Raw genomic sequence first — 19,250 nt, forward strand, 5'->3', positions numbered from 1 at the left:
CTCCTCCATCTGACCCTCTCCCTATATCTATCTCCCTCGCTGCCATCTCTTTCCCTCCCTCCCTCCCTCCCTCCCTCCCTCCTCCCTCTCAATGAACCATGACTCCCTCTCTCGCTCACGCATCTTTCTGAGCTCCCTCTCTCTGCTTCCCTCTCTCTCGCCGTTAAACCCCACTTAGACCCCAATCAAGACCCACACACACTTATGTCACTCTGCTGTCATCGCTCCATCTCTGGTTGGGAGGCACAGAGGGTAGAGCACCAGTCAGACCGAGTGTCCCACTTCCCCTTTTTCCCCCTCCGAGGAAACGGAGGAACAAACGGCCCGGAGCCACACTGTATCGCCTTCCTTAATTGCAACCAAACACCTCCTCTTCTTCTCCTCATCTCCTCCTCCGTTTCCTCCGCCACCTTCCACGTCTGAATCACCGCATCGATGCACAGGCTGGACATGTGGAGTGTGGTGTTGGAAAGCCCACAAAGTATTTTATCATCGGTGTGTTAAACAACAGCACACTGCAGCCCAAGATAGATGGCAACGGCCTTCAAACAAACTCCTCGCCTGCAGGAGAGCGTCTGATAAAACCCGGCGGAGACTTGAGGAACACAAACAAGGCCACCGCCGTCAACTTTGAGAAACAAGCATCAGAAGTCAAAGTCCAACTTTACCCACATGCCAAACCGCAGCCCGTGGATCTTCCCTTCCTCTACCAACCCCCCCCCCCCCGCCCCCCTCTCTCTCTCTTTCTCTCTCGTTCCTTAATTTGATCAGGTTGTGTGTCCTCTCCATAATAAATGTACTGGAACAGGACATGCCCCCTCACCCCACCCGCCCGCCCCCACTACCTCACCCTCACCCTCAGCACTCTCAAGACTCCAGCACAACAACGGGAGAACAACAGAGAAGAGTCTGTCCCCTCGGCCCGCCTCAGCTCCTACCAGGCTGCTGCTGCTATACATTAGACAGGCTGCCATTTTAGAGGCTTGGGCTGGCAGTTTAACGATTTTAGAAACCGTCCACGATAAACTGAAGATACTTAGGTTTGAACACTTAAAAAAAAAAAAAAAGGTAGGGGTAGGCAATTTGGAGAAACCAGCCAGACTGGGCCACATTTTGAAAGGATCCAACTGAAGAAAAAATAAAACACACACCCCTCCCTTCAGGCTTCAGAGCAACTCCCCCAAAACACGTGACTAGCAGGCTAGCTTTAGCACCAGGGCTGCCTAGCTTTGTGGAAGACTCCGGTCATGCTCACTGAGTGCACCCAGGTAGTAGTGTGTAGGTAGGCAGACAGACAGGTGAACCCTCCAATCACTTCATCCGAGCCCGCTATTTACAGGTCTGCCTCGGCCACAGCTGGGGAGAAATGGAAAGAATGTTTCTAACCTAGGTGGCCTACCCTACCTTTAAAAACAGGTTGATTTTAATATACACACAGACACACGCACCAGACACATGTGACAATACGGCAAGTGTCATCATGCCTAATTGTTTGGACAAGCTTAGCACGTGTTAAATTCTACGCATCGTGCACAACCGAGGACTTGCCCTACTGTGGAAGGCAGCAACATCGCACAACCTGTCTCTCTCACTCATTCTGGACCCGCTCGTTTTGGGCCATAGTGGTATAGGACCAAACATACAGGAATATCAAACTGTATTCAACTACACCGCCAAATTGATGGGTGGTGTCTTGGACCTGCCCACAGGCACCCAAGTCCCCTGCAATTCCCCTGGAGTCTATTGTTGGTAACAAACACACGCGCGTACACCCGGCACGTGCACGTACGCACACACGTATGCAAGTACACTTGGCGCAAGCACGCGCAAGCACACACACACACACACACACACACACACACACACACACACACACACACACACACACACACACACACACACACACACACACACACACACACACACACACACACACACACACACACACACACACACACACACAGAGTCAAAGAGCGTCCTTGTTTAACCTCTTGCTGGAATTATCATGGATTCAAAGTGTAGAGTGTCTTTTTCCTCTCTCCACACGGTTGTTAGCCAGGAAGTGGCATCGAGGGCAGCAGCAGCCCGACATAAACATCTTACAATTCTGTCACAAAGTAAAAGAGAGACACGCTTTTGGACATTATTCCGGAGAGGCATTGCGAACCCTTCCCCGGCGTCTGGGCGTGTTCCCCGTGATGCCGCGGCCTCGGCTCGGCTCGTCCTGAGCTCACGCTCTCCAGAACAGGTCGGGCCAGAGAGGGCTGCCAAGGAATCTGCGTCCATGTGTCAAGAGACGCAGTCGAGTCTCCACGCTCCACGCTAACTGCCACGCTACCTAGCTTACCGGCCCCCCATTAACCAGCATCACCCTAACTAGCATCACCCTATCTAGCAGCACCCTAACTAGCAACACCCTAACTAGCATCACTCTAACTAGCATTCCCCTAACTAGCAGGTTGACGTCTACCTACCACTGGGGAGATGGACGGGGATGAGCACGACCCCGCGAGCCCTCCGGAGATCCATTTAACAACACGTCGAGAGACCAAGAGAGCCGAGGACAGATCGGCCCGAACCACAGTTCAACTCGTTGTTGTTGTGGTGTTTTGTGAAGAGCCCCGGTTACGTTCTGATGGCCGATTCCCCCCAACAAGGTCAACTTTCCACGCCGGTCCGCCAAACGTCCTCCCCTTCTGCGAGAGCCACGGATTTAACTCAACGACCTCTGTCCCGTGAACTCTGACCAGACAGCTCACCGCCATCCCGAGACCCTACCCCAAGACCCTCAGATGTCTCATACATGAGATATATATAGATATATGACACATCTCTCTAGATTGATTTTAACATACGAAGCTTTACTCCACCAAGAAATAAGGGATGCCTCTCTCTCTCTCTCTCTCTCTCTCTCCATCTTCCCATAATAGTCTTGAACAGCACTAGATATTAACGACAGCATTAAGACATGATCTGACATCCAGGTGGCTGACGAGGAACTCATCTCAGCCATGACATGAGGGAGTGTTTATTTACCCTATGCAAATGTGAACCACGACCCACCTCTCCGAGCGTACACATGCCAGACCCCGGTCACAATACTGACCTATTTGTCACCCCTCTTTATCTGCAAGTGGGTCAAAAACTCAGCAACTCCAAACAAGTACCACCTCTTCATTTCACTCACAAAACAGATAACGTGCACAGTACACACACACACACACACGCACACACACACTCTACCCCAGCACCCCACTGCGTGCAAACACGCATGAACCAATTGTTATCTGTTTACACACTTGAGCGTGACAGCAGAAACACACAGCGGCAGAGTGCCTTCTCCCTGTTGAGCACTTACCCCCAGACAGTAATGTTCCCCGGCCCTTTTGCTCTCCTGTGTCTGCCTGCCAGCCCGTCCGTGTGCCTTGTGTCTCTGGGCAGGGCTCGAGCTCCAAACAGGAAACTTGCGAGTGGCCCTAGTCATACAGGCAAGCCCTTGCCTGATCCCACACAAGCAGACACCTAAACACCCACCCCCCTTTATTTTCAGCCCACAACTCGGCTTTGCTGCCTCTGCTCCCATTGGCTGGCCAGCTCCTCAGTCACCACACCTCTTTCGTGGGATAGGCTCGGGCTGTTCTCTTTCCTGTATTGCTGAGGGCAAGGCACTGTGGGATATGGAGTCTGCTGATCGCACTAGACCTGCTGTGCAGCTCTGGCTTTGAAACTACAAATCCCAGATCCGCCCGGTGCCAGCCACTCCCACTATCACCGAGCCTGTTCTAACGTAAGCACTCCGGGCTGAATTATACACCACAGTGTGTTGCTAGCGCTCTGCCAGGTATTAAAGTACAGAGCAGCCCTCAAACTGGGCTGTGCTTCGTATGAAAAGGATACTTGCATGCAGCGTTGTGAGAGACGTATACAAACATGAACGTCTGCCATCACACAATACAACCCGGGACACATTTGATAGACACTTTAGGACTTCCAACCAACACAGATACTTTGTCTCGTGAAATTCCAAACTAGAGAGACTGACCAAGACAGCTCAAATATTCCCTCATCCGTCCTGTTATCTGAGCATTTGTGAACTGACAGCCCACTGGAGAGTTCGAAGCGCACACAACTCGTCCGATGCAATTATTTTGGTTCCGCTTTCCCCTTATTCAACGCCCCCCCCACCCCCTCTCTTGAGATACCTCCACCACCTCCACCACCACCTCCTCCTCCTCCTCCACTAACTGCTTCCACCTGCCCCAAAAGTGAATGCCTTGAACACATCCAGTAAACTTTAGCTCAGGAATCCCCACAGGTAAGAAGCAGACCGGAGGAAGTACTTCAGCAGGAAGGATTATAAATAAATAAAGAACATATCGAGGGACTAAGACGGCTATCCACCTCACCTTCTGGCCGACCCCATCCCCCCCCCCCCCCCCCACCTCCCCCCCTGCTCTCCTCCTCTGCCCCCCCTCCCTCACTCTTTCCTCTGCTCTCTCTCCTGCTCTGCGTTCACCCCCCTCCCTGGTGGACCTGCCCCGGTGGGAGAGGGAGGGGAGGGGGGTGCCGGGCGGCAGCAGCCTTTAGCTCACCTGCGATGGCCGTGGTGGTGCTTGTTATGGCTTAGCTCTCTCTCTCTCTCTCTCTCTCCTCTCCTCCTCGCCGGAGCTCGCTCTCTCCCTCTAACTGTCGTGCAGCTCAGAGCCCTGTCTGCGCTAAGCAAGCAGCAGACCAACTCAATTCCCTTCCTGGTTTCTGGAGGGCAAAGAGGTCCCTCCCTTTCTCTCTCTCTCTCCCTCCCTCCCTCCCTCTCTCTCTTTCTCACACACACGCTCTCTCTGGCTCTCTTAAAGAAACAGCATTCATCCTCTATCTTCTCCTCTTCATTCCTCACTCTGTGGGGGAGAAGTTAAGTTTTTTGTTTTGCGTGTTGATTTTTGCATTTAATAAAGTGGTAATAAGAACGGTCTCATCAGTTACATTATTAATATCGACCCCTATATTCCAGTTTTGTGTTTGGCAGGGACTTTCTCTGCACTAAATATTTTGAGCATGTGTGTAGATGAACCATTTTAATTATCACTCTTTTCTTTTCTAAACGGCCACATGTTTCACTCTCAAATGGGTTTTGTGTGGAGCAGCACCCACTCATCATATTGCCTTAGGTTGTTACGTCCCACCCCAAAAACAAGCCTTGGCACATTCCGAAAGTCAGGCTCCAGTAGGGGCTGCCAGGTAGGCTACCCTGCTCTCTGGCGGAGCTCTATCCTGAACTCAACTCTACAGGTGAGGAGTTATAAAACCGTGAAGTAATAAAGTATAAATCTTATCAACCAGAAGTGCACTTGGTGTTGGGCAATCTAAGCCCCCGACAACCACACCTCCTCAGTTCTGAGTTAAGTCAGTCATCGTGCTGTGGTGTGGGTTGGAGCATGATAGAAACTACCTACCACTCGTGTACAGCCATCGCCCCCGTGTAGCAGAGGGAGCCCACCTGAAAGAACAGAAAAACACACTTCATAACACATGTCAACGCATGAGCAGGACGAGAAGCGCCGCAGAAATGCTTACCTTGCTCGTCAGAAGAGATTCCGGTTGGCTCTGCGATAAGTGGAGTTGCCCGACGTGCAGATCCTTCTAAACTGACTGGAGAGCGATATCGAAGAGAGCGGCAGTGACACCGAGCCTGCCTAGAGGGCACTGTCAAACCCGCAACTGAAAGACCCCGCCACTGTCAAACCACGCAGGTGCTCATGCGGTTCCTGCGGCCGCTTTTCAACGCCATCAGAACTTAAATAAGAGCGTTAAATGTCTTTGGTATAAAGCCTACCGTCTCATACACAGCCGAGAACTATATGTGTCCACCAACTCATTTGGCCCGTCGGGAATTTCACTTTAAATGAACAAATAATTCATTCATTCTTGTCTGGCAGTATTGCCCGCCCTCAAAATTAGTTGTTTTGTGCCCGTAGCAGTCTGGGATGATGTCAGTCACTTTTATGAGCACGTATGAGTCTTTTTTTTTATTCCAGTATAAACCACTTAGCTCCCATCCCAGACACCCCGCATGAGAACTGGGAATGCCATTAAGAGTGGGAGTGATGGTTTTGAGTAGGGATATAAAGAGTAATGTTAACTAATGGCACATGGGCTACATTTAGCATTTAAACAAAGCCTGACACAAGCCTGTGGAATTAGTCATATTTCGAGAAGGGGATTTTATCCATTCCATTTAATCTCTTTCACTCGTTGTGACAGGGTCAGTACAGATTCCTCTCTATAAACATATCCAACATATTACATATTTGACACAGAATGTTTAGCACAAAGTTCAGTTCAGTAGTTCAGCTTTTGTATTTTGCAGGTAATGCACACTGAAGAAACAAGTGACAAGACATTCACAAATAATGTTTATTTAAGTGTTTTTATACGTTTGAAACGATACTCAACACATTTTTATATTATAATAAAATGACTCTCCCTTGTGATTTACATAAATCAAAAATGTGTATATTAAGACTGCAAAATAGTACTCTTGTACTTTTTAATATAGCTTTGTACACTTACAAGTGACAGTACATCCATTCCCTTGTGAATGGTTGCAGAGTCCTTTTGCATTTAAGAAAGTTCAGCCATAAGCAGAGAATACATGGGTTCTTGGCAAGACGGTGTGCGAACACAGTAACATCAGCGAGACCTGGATGAAACATACGAATCCATTCAGTGATCTAAAGTCTCTCCTTTAGCAGAAGAGTGAAGCCCAAAGCCAACTTGATCTCGCTTTGGAATTGTACAGCAATTTTGCGCGTTAAATTGCAACACTTATGAAAAGGAAAGAGGAAAAAAAACAAAAACACTGAGACGTGTAAACCCAGGGTCCCGGGGGAGATTATCCACGCACACACTGACAAAACAGGATTGCATTCCCATTGATAGTCCAAATTCAAGCATTTGATTAAAAAATAGTAATAACTGAACCACCTCTTGCACCACCATGACTTAAGGAACTCAAACACACACAGACGGTATAAGAAAGATAATAAGCCATGCTATATCGGCCGTCGAGTATCTCGTCGACCGCGGTGCGTTCGCTGGAGTCAGAGAGACGTCGGCGCCACACGGTCCCACTTGGAAGCGTGCTGCGTGAGATCGTGTTGTGGGAACCAGTGCCGTCATCCCATGAGTGACTGACCCCCGCCAACCCACTGAGACTTTTAACGTGTCTACAATCAAATACGTATCAAAGCAAAAATAGGACAAATAAAAGGGGGTCGAGGCTGGCGTCCTGAACTCTTGTGGTCGCGAGCGTTCTCTTTGGTCGGGGACGTCATGATTTCTAACGACGCTCGTTTACCAACCTCCCATCCAAACCAACACCGAGCCCAGAAGAGACAGCGGTACTGACCGTACTCCTACCCTAGGACGCCACTCATTCAAATGTCAACTTGCCGGCCGTTCCACCCGCCTCTCCCCCAGGCTCGGCGATGCCTCTCCCCCAGGCTCGGCGATGCCTCAGACAAATACAGATCCATGAAATAGAAAAAGAAAACGGACCATCAAAAAACAACTATTTACCTTTACATTAAAAGCCATAATTGTACTTCACACGCAGAGGAGTGTACATGTTTTTGGGGCAGTTTCCTCTGGGCCACAAACCCGCCGTTAAACGACCGCTTAAGTGCAGCCATCAAACCTCCGCCAACAAAAAGAAAATACAATAATACAAAACGTGGTGACGCGCGATAACACTAATAACAACATGGCGGTTTGGGGGGGGACAAGAGGACAGGGGGGCTGCTTTGGCACGACCCGGCCAAGGCTGCCATCTTTGTTTACGGTACATACCACCCCCCCCCCCCCCCCCCCCCCCCCCCGTCGCTGCTGTTGGAGGAGGAGTCAATGAAGGGGGGAGGCGGAGCAAACAGAAACCGTATTCGCTGGGCAGTGTGTGTGTGTGTGTGTGTGTGTGTGTGTGTGTGTGTGTGTGTGTGTGTGTGTGTGTGTGTGTGTGTGTGTGTGTGTGTGTGTGTGTGTGTGTGTGTGTGTGTGTGTGTGTGTGTGTGTTTCAGTCGGTGGCGCGGGTGGGGGTGCTTGGTTGGTTCAGCCCCATGGTTCTGCATAACCAGCCGGCGAAATCCACCTCCTCCACCTCCGCTCTCTTGATGAAGGTGTGGTTCTGGACAGACAGAGAGAGGGGGGGGTTACATTATTGCCTAACATTCACCCGACCATGCACCCATTTCCATGCCAACGGCCGAGTCAGCCGTGCAAGGCGACAAACCAGCTCGTCGGGAGCAGTTAGGCTGAGGTGCCTTGCTCTCTGGCACCTCGACACTCTAGCTAGGGGTTGCTTGGGATCGAACGTCCGGTTAGCAGCCAACCCGCTCGGCCTCCTGAGCTGGCGAGCCCCGGGAAAATAAGAAAATCTTTAGACAGTTCTATTACCTGTACGGAATGAAACTGGGATTTTCAAGGTATCCATCCATGGCATCAACAGACCTAATGACTCATGACATTTGAACGTTGTTTCATGCGTGTTTGGGTTTCGTACCTTCAGCATCTTCAGGTCGGCTCTCTCGGCTGGGTTCTTGATCAAACTGCGGGAGACAGAGAAGCGTGTGATTGGGCGAGTCGTCTTTGGTGTGGTTCGAATACTTCTCCAAAACAACCTTCTGTCTAAACATGGCTGTCTCAAAGCTTTTTGTGCCCAGACACTAAATGATGCCTTGCTCAGTAAAGAAATATGAAAACAACAGTATCAAACCTTTCCTTCTTATTTCTGTAATTTATGAATGAAGGCAAAGCCTCTGCGCAATACTTTGAGATTAAAAATCATATCCCCAAATTACGTTATTCTTTAACCATGTTGTTTTCTATGCAGTATTTGATGACGTATGCATATATCTGTGCTTTCTCTTTTTCAAGCATTTTTGAACATTGGTTTAAAAAAATTATAAACAGTTTTACCGACTAAATTAACCAACAAATATAATCCAAACTAAAAATGTAGATGAAAGGCCGTGCGATATTGTGATTTTTTAGGTAATCTTTCCTCAGCCTCTCGGCCGTTGTGGCAGCAGATCGATGCAGAGCGCGAACCCCCCCCCCTGCTCACCACTTAGTGACGAACTCCTGGAAGTCGGCGGTGAAGACGTTTGGCAGCTTGGGGGGAGGCTGCAGGAGAGGAGCAGAAGAAGAGAGGTTCAGTTCCCGTCCCAAAGATCAGGAGGCAGTATAAACAGCGTTCAGAGCCGAGACGATACGAAGGCGTCGTGGTCACGTCCCGCCCGCTCTGACCTCGTTCACGATGTAGTCCAGGAGCTCGAAGATGGCCATGGCGGGCCGGCTGTCCACCCCGTGTCCTGTGACCCGGGCACAAGCAGCGCGGTTAAAACACAGCAGGCACCCGCCCGGGACACCTGCTCATCAGCGTAGCATTTACCCGTAGCGCCTACTTCGGTTTGTATCCGTACTTATTCTTATTGTATTTTATTTTATTTTAATCCTGTGTTTTTTTTCCACTTGCTGCTGGGGCTATTGTAACAATCTAATTTCTCCTACGGGGGATTAATAAAGTCGTATCATATCGCATCAGGCGCCCACAGCCTCACAAACGCCTGAATCGACGGCACTCTGGCCCCGGCCAATACGCCCGACGACCTCGCAACCCTGAGTGCCCGCGGGCCGCGCCTTACCGCTGACGGGACGTCCCGGCGGCCGGGGCCTCTGGGTGGTGGCGTGCGGCTCTCCCTCGGCGCCGTCCGGTATGGGCCGCCCGAACACGGCCTCCAGCTCCTTGGCGTCGGGCGGCGGGATGGGGTAGCGGCCCACGGCCAGCTCCACCAGGGACAGGCCCATGCTCCACACGTCCGACTGCACCGAGTAGTGGGTGCCCTGCAGTCTCTCCGGCTGTCGAGGGGCACAGAGCGTACGTCAGCGAGGGGCGGGGGGGCCGGGGCCGCTGCCAGGGGCCCGGGCGGGGGGGGAGGGAAGGGGAGGGAGGCGCCCCTCCCCTCGCCCCGTGTTAGGAGAATGCAGGGGGGGGGGGAGAGCGGGGAGACAGGGCAAACGGACGGCGAAGGGGCCGGCTTGGCTACAGACCGACTTGGCTCTGGATGGGGAACAGGAGGAAGAGGAGGATGAGGAAGAGAAGAGGGGGAGGGGGAGAGGGGGGGGGGGGGTGGGTGAGAGAGAGAAAGGAGGGAGGGCACGGTGGAAAGGGACAGGGGACCTGAACCATCCAGGCGTTTGTGTGAATAGGAGAGAGAAGGCGAGAACCAAACGGCAACATCAATCTTTGGTGCGGTTATTTTCGAGTGCGGGCCTAACCTACGGCCTTGGCGGAGGCCGCGTGGGAGTACGGACAATGAGGGGAGGGGCCAGGGCGAGCCGGGAAGATGGCAGAGGAGCCGAGAAAACATGGCAGGGCCGAGGGGGGGGCCGGGGCCGGGGCCAGGGGAGGGGGAGGGGGCGGGGGCCGCGGGCTGACTCACCGACATGTAGGAGCGCGTTCCAACGAAGGAGTTGGCCATGGAGTCTATGAGCTGGCCGCTCACGCCAAAGTCACAGAGCTTGATCTCCCCGCGACAGTTCACCAGGATGTTGGAGGGCTTGACGTCTGCACAGGGAGGACAGACGTACAGACACGCATGAGGTGCGTTTCCACACGCGCACACGCACGTGCACACACACACGCACATACACACACCGTAGGAGACGGGTTCCAGTTTATTTGAAAGCAAGTGAGAACGATCCCGCGAGGGGATTAGTTTGGGGTGTCAGGATGAGGTGCACATGCACCACCGGAGCGTCCAACAATAGCCCGGTCGTGTCCGTGTCTGGCTGCCTCTCGCGACGAAAAACAATCCTTGTTGACATAAATATTTAGACCGGGATCCGTGAACCCCTCCTCTGGCACACACCAAATATAGCCGGCACAGCATCCCCGGGCCGGCTCGGTGACAAACAGGAGACGTCGCACCGCATTCCCACTCCTGACTGGAGCAAAACATCCTGGAAAATAATGGGGTAGGGCCAGCGACTCTGCAGTCCCTCTCCGCTGTGGTCTGTGTGTGTGTGACCCTCCCCAACACACACACACGACGTGGAGGGACTGGGAGAGAGAAGTAGCATGAAAGAGCGGGGCCAGACGTAGGGAGGGGTCGGTCGGGCGTGGCTGCCATATAATCATATCTAAGAGGCTGTAATTACTGCCCTGGCTCAGAGACCACTCGTTTTTTTTTTTCTCCCCCTCACGGAGACCTGAAATAACACAGCTAAAGCTACGAGCTACGCTGGCGAGAGGCGGGTCGGCCGAAGCTTCCTCCTCTCAGGGCCACGCTGACCACGGGCAGACGTATATGAATGTGGGGGGGGGAAACCGAAACACAAAACCCCAGTGAAGGCGCGCGTACCATTAAGGCCCAGTCCTGACCACGGCGACCCGAGTTCCATTCCTGCCCGTGGTCCCATGCTGCATGTCTTCCCCTACCATCTCCCATACCTTCCGGTCTATCTCACTTTATAACAAAGCATAAAAAATGCTAAAAATTAATCTTTAAAACCCCCAGTGAAGCACCTGCGAGAGGCCGGACGACTTCCGGGGACGAACGCGGATGGTTGGAACCAGAACGAAGGAGACACATGGAGGAGCCCCGGAGACAGAACCCCGAGAGTGTGTTTATGCTTGACCCACCTGGAGAGAGGAGCGCACACGGGCACGAAGGAGCGAGTGGAAGAGAGAGAGCCCTAGTGCTGACTCCGGCGTTGCCCCCCTTTTACAGCATCCAGTTCTTCGAATGCAGTTTCTAAAAATACCGCTTCGAACCGTGCCCATCGCCCGGCAACCAAAACACGTTATACAGTAAGGACCGCTTCCTTAAAATGTACGTTACGCAACCGTGGCGACGCGGCATCACCGTACCCGGGCGGCACCAACAGTCTACTATTGACACCTGGCTGAGGTCACTCACTGCCCCCCCCCCCCCCCCTCACCACCTTACTGTCCTTACTTTGGTCAGACGGTTCAAGCCTTGACTTACTAATGCTCAGGCCATTTAATGACACGGACATAAAGGCCTTATAAGAAAGTCGAATGCGTTTCGAGTCGAGCCACACATCAGTTCAAGTCACACATCAGTTAAATTCTTAAGACCGCTACGGTCATACAGTGAGATGGGTTGGGGGGGTGCTGCTTGATGATTTAAACTGTTTTTCGGGACAGTGACACTCATGTAGATCATATGCAGAGGGGAGAAATAACAGGCATTAGCTTTAAGTAGTAGGCTTGCGCGCACGCGCACACACACACACACACACACACACACACACACACACACACACACACACACACACACACACACACACACACACACACACACACACACACACACACACACACACACACACACACACACACACACACACACACACACACACACACGTTAGCTGATGCAAGGTGCTGCATCAGTCCTACAAGAAATGAACGGTTTCCCAACTAGACATAACTAGTGTTCATAAACACACACAAACACACATTGCTCAACATGGGGACTTACGAGTCACTCTAGAACCAACTCATCCTGACTCGGCAGAAAGGAAGTCTGCTCTTCTCGTTCACCATAACCACTTCTGAGTATCCTTGTGTCTAAATGTTTTGTCAAACACATCCTTGTGTTTATTTAAAGAGGGTGCCCCAAAACAGTTCCTGTTTCTACCTTCTTGGCTGTGCGAGTCTTGACAACCAACTCAACCGCTCAAGAGGAGCAGGAAGTAGAATGAGCAAAGAAGGCAGGAAATGGTTGTGTTTAAAAAAATTTAGAATATCTTCACAAATGTGTAATATGTGTGATATCTGATGCAATAGGGTTAGTAGCGTAGATTCCCTTCTTACCACCTGGTTGTCGCAAAAATGAACACTTAAAACTAGACATTGTTGACTTGATATATCATCACCGTTTAGACACGACTACAGTCGTGTAAAAATCGGAAATCAGTAAAAATCGAGATTCTTATAAAAATCAAATATGTGGACGTGACTAAGCAGAGCCTTTCATCGTTTGTTTTTCCACTCAGCTAAAACACTTTAATTAGATCAGAAGATTTAATTACGTTGGTTTAATTATATCAAGTGCTACTCCAGGTGCTTTTTGTTGGCCTATGATTAATTTACAATGTGCAAATGATCACCACCACTGCTGGATGAAGGCACAATTAGGACACATCCAAGGTTCTAGTGGGTAAAGCGTTACCACATATATACAGTTTTCCACCAACTGTTTAACCATTCAAAAATCCATTAATGTATAACAGAAATACCTGCTAAATTTTAAACGGGGAGAGACTCAGGAAGTGCACATGAATAAAATGTAACAAACATGGTAGGTGCCCAAGGAAAGCATTTCCCATATCCTCCAAGTGCAGAGATAATGCTAAGATAATGCCTGATGCTGGGTGCTATCCTGTAGGGTTTTAGGCTGTACCTCTGTGCATGATCTGGTGCTTCTCCCTCAGATAGGCCAGCCCTCTCAATACCTGGAAGAAAGGAGGGGATTCTGTTCACTACAAGTCTCTTCATTTGAGACATCTGAACATATATTTCCCCAGGGTGTTTTGCACTTCTTGGAAAGAGTACAAATATGCAAAGATTGTGTGATTCATGGTGTTCAAAATACAGTATGCATACAACAATATACATGAAACTAATGCATCAGAACTAATTTATACAATGCCTATATATAAATATTTGATCTAAACGAATTGAACTGACGGTCAAAATGAGTAACATGACAATGCCAGGTATGACACGGTACAAAAAATCTAGTTTTTGGGTTTGCCCAAAACCTTTGGTCCGAAATAGCACTTTGTTACGATAACATCTACTGGTCGGTAATCACCATTGCTCAAAACACAGACATAAACAAAAAAGGTACCCACAGCTATGCTGACTTTGCCCAGGATATCTTCAGGGAATCCTCCTGGCTTCCTTCAGCACCTGGTCTAAGGATCCGCCGTCCTACAGACCCACGGAGAGGTTAACAAACGGAGGGTTTCCATTCCAAGAAAGAAAGAACACGCCAAAAGGACAGCGGCTCTGAGCTTGTGGCTCGGTCAACCAAACAGAGCATTTACATTCACATTTACATTCAGCAGACGCTTTTATCCAAAGCGACTTACATCGGTTGATACACACATTGACACACCGACGGCAGAGTCAACCATGCAAGGCGACAGCCAGCTCGTCAGGAGCAGTTAGGGTTAAGGCCCAATCCCATTTCTACCCCTTACCCCTCCCCCTTGCCCCTTCAAAACAAGGAGGAGGGGTAAGGGTAGGGGGTAAGGGGTAGAAATGTGATTGGGATATAAGTGTCTTGCTCAGGGACACAACAACACTCAGCTAGCATTAACTGGGGATCTACTAGCAACCTTTCGGTTACAAGACAACTGCTCTACCTCCTGAGCTAAGCCGACCCCAAAGAAGGGGCTCGACCCCAAAGAAGTAGATTGAAGCTTCGAAATGTGTGCCGATCCACGACGCGACTCACCATATGTTCCATGCAGATACTGATCTCTCCATCGCTGTAGAAGGCCCCGTAGAAGCCCACGATGTACGGGGAGTTACACTCGTGAAGCACCTGCAGCTCTCGGATGATCTGGTTCCTGATGGCAGGTTTGATCTCCAGGTGGATTAACTGTGGCAAAGATCAAATATATAACAGGTTACCTTTTTCTCAAAGACTCAAGACATTTGTGGAGCTTGAGCACAAACGAAAAACACGATTGGCACCACACCAAGACTCAACAAGATATGACTGTAAAAACACAAAAAATTGACAAACAAATATCTTAATGTTTTTTTTTCAGTAGCAGACAGTTTTAATAAGTAACCTCAAAAGCACCTTACCTTCCGAGCCATGACCAAACTCGAGGGCCTGTGGCGGACTTTGTTTACCACTCCTCCATTTCCTGCACCCAGCTCACAGATAGGGTGAAAGTCATCATCTTTCAGCTCTCCAACCTGAGCCTTCTGCGTCAGGAAGGCCTCCAGACGTTTCCTCTGCTGTTCATCCAGGTCCAACTCGCCTAGTTTCTTCTGCAGGGCTTCAAAGTTTGCCCTATAAGACGCATGGGAAACAACACATTACACCCAGCAGCCACATAGAGCCACTCTCACGCCTGACTTGCACTGGTCTTGTGTAAACCTTGGTGTGTGTTACAGTGGGTTTGGTCAATTATAACTACAGCTTTAGGATTTCTGATTACTTCCCCATCATTCCACATACAAACAAACAATGTTTGATCATATACTCCACCACTTTACTATACTGTACTCACTCGGATGCAGCATCGATGGTCGTGGAGATGGCCTGTCCCTCTCCGATGGGCGTAATGTTCAGGGGAACCGGTCTTCTCTTGGGAGCCATTTCAATAAGAGCAAGACTCAGTCCAAACACTTACTACTCTTAACTATCTGGGTCTAATTGGTTATAGCGTTGATCAAAAACTATGCAGGAAGCAAAAGGGCAAATACGAGAACCCGGCTAGTAAATCAGCTCCAGTTAGCTCCACTAGTTTACTTTACGGCGCATGTCAAGTCCGCTATTCCGGTAAATCAGATCGGACGTTGTGTCGCATGTCAGGTCGCTTTTCGGTGCTACGTTGGAATTTGAAGGCGACACCTTAGACACTACTGCTCATCAAAACTATATCCCTGCAGCCACCGATCACTAGCCTCCTAGCTACTACTAGCTAACGCCGAGCTACAGGAAAACCTCCTCTTCCTTCTCCTCCTCCTCCGCTCAGTAGCGCGGTAGTAACAGCGCTGCCCGCCGGGCGGACACGAACCAGAGGCCGCCGAGATGACGGGCAGCTAACCCCTCCAGCCGGCCGTCGGATCACACCAACGTACAGCGAGGAGTCCCTCCGTGGTGCGGTTCTGGGGTTGAGAGAAGAGAGTTCTGGTGTGTGCGGTGCTTCAGGAAAACAGCAGCTGCAGCATCAAACTCGGAGAATGCTTCACGCGAGACTGGACTGGACTGACTGACAGCAGGTCGATCACACGATTAACGCGTCTTGTTGGTCCTATGGCTTGTAGAAACTCTAACATTAATATAAATGTATTGGGAGATTCACCTAGGCGCAATTGTATTATCGAGACAGCCAGCCTGCTAGACAGTAGAGACTGTTATCGATCTCAAATTTACTGGAGATTGTCAGGCATACGAATGCTGGATTCCACATGTCCAGCACGACAATGAACCCACTTTCTATAGAAGATCATCCCAACATGTAGATCTTGCATGCACATTGAATACATGCTATGGTACAAGCACTTTTCCAATTAAATTATATTAGTTGCCCATTGCACAATTTATTTCACGGAATGCAGTGCATTTTATGTGCAATTGTATATGCAAACATGAATTATCACGATTTATAATGCTTTCCCATTGGCATATTATAGAGAAATACAGAGCGAACAAGTTAGGCTACCACCAAGTATGGGTTGACATTCACCTATATTCTGCCAAATAACGTCATGATCGAAGCCTTGAGTTTTCTTAACCTCGCATCATGCACCGGGTCATGATTTAACCTCGTACATTTGAGCATGTTCAGTCAAAGTGCATAGCAAGTTGTTGGCGCCATTTACCTACTTTTCGACGCGCCTGGTGAATTGGGGACCTCTACTGGGGCATAGTATGCATTACACAACAATAGTCTCCTTGGATGTAATGTGGAAAAAATAACCGCATGGAAGGTCAAGTTTTTAAAAATTGTTTTTAATTAATTCCACGCGTCAATAACAGGTGTTAGAATACGATCATTTCAAATTGTACAGTTTTTTCCCCCTTCATCAAGACACACGCGTCCCTAAGATCCAAGCATTTGGTACAGGATATAAACAATCTACACCGTGAGCACAATCGCTCCTCAGAGACCTAGTGGCTCGACTCCAACACTGGTACCAACGACATCCTCTTTAATTACCGTTTGTCTTTCGGAACAACTGGAGGCGATTCCAAGCTTAATAAAATATTATTTAGATTTCGTCTTAATATGAACATATAAAAAGACAAACTGAAAAGAACATTTACATCATGGATTGTAAGCCTTTGCCCATGCTACGTTATGCATTTTGTATAATAAGAACTGATTTCATGAAAACAAAAGACCTGATTCTTCTGCCCTACCACACCACTCTCCGTCAGTGACAATCTGCAGATGACCCCGGCTCAGAAGCAATCCACTCCACATCTTACCTTCAACCATGAGAAAACAAAAGGTTTACAGGACCATTTCAATCCAATGGTATTCTATACCTAATTTAAAATAAAAAGCAGAACCAGCTGGGTATGGCGAGATTTAAGTTTTAACCCTTGTGTGGTCCACCTGTTTACATCGGATAAGCCTTTGAGAGACAGGTGAAGTGCAGCCAAAGGGGTCAGCGAGCGTGTGTGTGTGCGTGTGTGGGGCTTAACAAATAATATCACTATCATCAGTGCTGCAGTGATTTCTAATCCGAGTCAAACCAAGAAACAAGAGAAATGGAAGACTGGCTTGACTTCACGTGCCGTTAATGGCACGGACCACGTTGATGCAAGTGTAACAGAGGCCCAATGCGGGAAGAGGGGTGAAAAATAAAATAAAGACTTCTGAGCAGGGGAGTGGTGCGCCACGCACTTGTCTCGTCTGTCCGAGTGTCCGGAGTCAAAGTGCAGTGGTAGCGCTGCGTGGAGAACTTGCGGTGTTTTCTGAACAAACACCAGCGACCTGTGAAGCCTTACGCAGCCATGAGCGGGCTAGGAGAACGAGAAGAACATCTCTCACGAGGGTTCACTGTCGAGGGGGGAGGACGACGGTTAGCCTGGCTCCTGCTCGAATCCGTTTCCCCCGATTCACACTCACATCATCGCATCAGCAGTGTACGGATTTCTTCGGCTCTGATGGATGCTGCTGTTGCTGGTGGTTATTTCTGCCGTTGATGAGTATGTACAATTACTCGAACCGCAATGGATCTCAAAAGTTAAATGGTGAAGAAATTAAATAAATACAATACTTTTGAACGAAATCAGAAAATTTGAAAGGGTGCCAGCACTTGTAAATACTTCTCTGCAGCCACCGTCGCCTTTGGAGCTCGCATTATATAAAACTAAAATGAACTCAAATAGAGAAAGCACAGGTAAAGCAAATTTTCCAGAGTCCAGCGCAATCTGCTGGCCAGCTCCACCAGCCTCAAAACGGTAGCCTCCAATCCACCTCACAAACTTCAACCTCCATTCAAAGACTCAACGAAAAAGGCACCAAAAATTCTAACTCGGTCCATTTAAATGTCCATCCACACGCAACGAAACATACCTGCTTTGGCTCCACCGTCGCTCAAGTTTTGTGGACAGTAGCTTAGCCAAGTCGCTTGACCAAGTAGCTTAGCCAAGTAGCCAACTACGAAAATCCCAACCGACGTTCTGCTGTTTCGACCCTACTCACAAACCCTTGAAACTCAAACCTGCCGTGGCCGTCTGGCCATGAGCCTGACCAACTTAACCTTCACAGCAGTGGTCGCCGCCGTGGGAAAGAGCTGAATGGGACATCAAGAGAATTAAATAAACAAAATAAAAAGATCTCCAGTGTTAAATTGGCTTCACCCGTCGTCTCCTCTGTACTCTTGCTTCTAAGCTAGTCTATGGTCAGTCTGCTAAGTTCTTAATGACTGAGGTAGGTGCTCTGAATCTACGGACAATGGAACTATGAAAAGCGTCACACGGAAGGAGGGGGGGGGGGGGGGGGGAGGTTTTTCTTGTGCCCATGTTATTAAAAAGGGACAGGTTCCGGAAAAAAAAACCTCTCAAGAATTGAATCCGCTGCCAACACTACACACACACCCGAACACCGCGCTTGGGAGAGAGGGTTAGCCTGGCCTCAAACCGCCGGCCCGCCTGCCCGCCCGCCTGCCCCCCCCCCCCCCCCCTCAGTCTCGCGAACCCTGGACGCTCTGGGCCTCCGGAGCCGCCGTCGAGTGGTTAAGCCCCGCCCGAGTGGTTAAGCCCCGCTCCCTGGTGTACTCTCTTCCACTTGCCCGTTTGTCATAAATGTGAAAAAGCAGAGACGCAGACGTTGAAAACACACACGGCTAAAAGAGCCCGTAAGTCCAAGTCGAATACAAAGTAGTGGAGGCGGAGGAGGAGGAGGACGGGTGGTGGTAGGGGGAGGCGGGCAGGGAGGACCAATCGGGTTTGGAGAGAGAGAGGAGG

General features: G+C 49.7%; 1 protein-coding gene across 1 annotated transcript; it reads right to left on the reverse strand.

Annotated features, from left to right (window-relative positions):
- Positions 1-6,109: 6,109 nt before the first annotated feature.
- Positions 6,110-15,449, reverse strand: LOC130393944 (dual specificity mitogen-activated protein kinase kinase 2-like). The gene is given in 12 exon segments (XM_056604715.1): positions 6,110-8,176; positions 8,552-8,597; positions 9,116-9,174; positions 9,298-9,362; positions 9,696-9,909; positions 10,494-10,618; positions 13,482-13,533; positions 13,936-13,968; positions 13,970-14,014; positions 14,544-14,690; positions 14,903-15,113; positions 15,334-15,449. Coding segments are annotated over 12 exon segments (1,197 nt in total). The 5' UTR covers positions 15,423-15,449; the 3' UTR covers positions 6,110-8,065.
- Between the last annotated feature and the right edge of the window lie 3,801 nt (positions 15,450-19,250).

This window comes from Gadus chalcogrammus, chromosome 12 (assembly GCF_026213295.1).
Source record: "Gadus chalcogrammus isolate NIFS_2021 chromosome 12, NIFS_Gcha_1.0, whole genome shotgun sequence".
NCBI classification, from domain to species: domain Eukaryota; kingdom Metazoa; phylum Chordata; class Actinopteri; order Gadiformes; family Gadidae; genus Gadus; species Gadus chalcogrammus.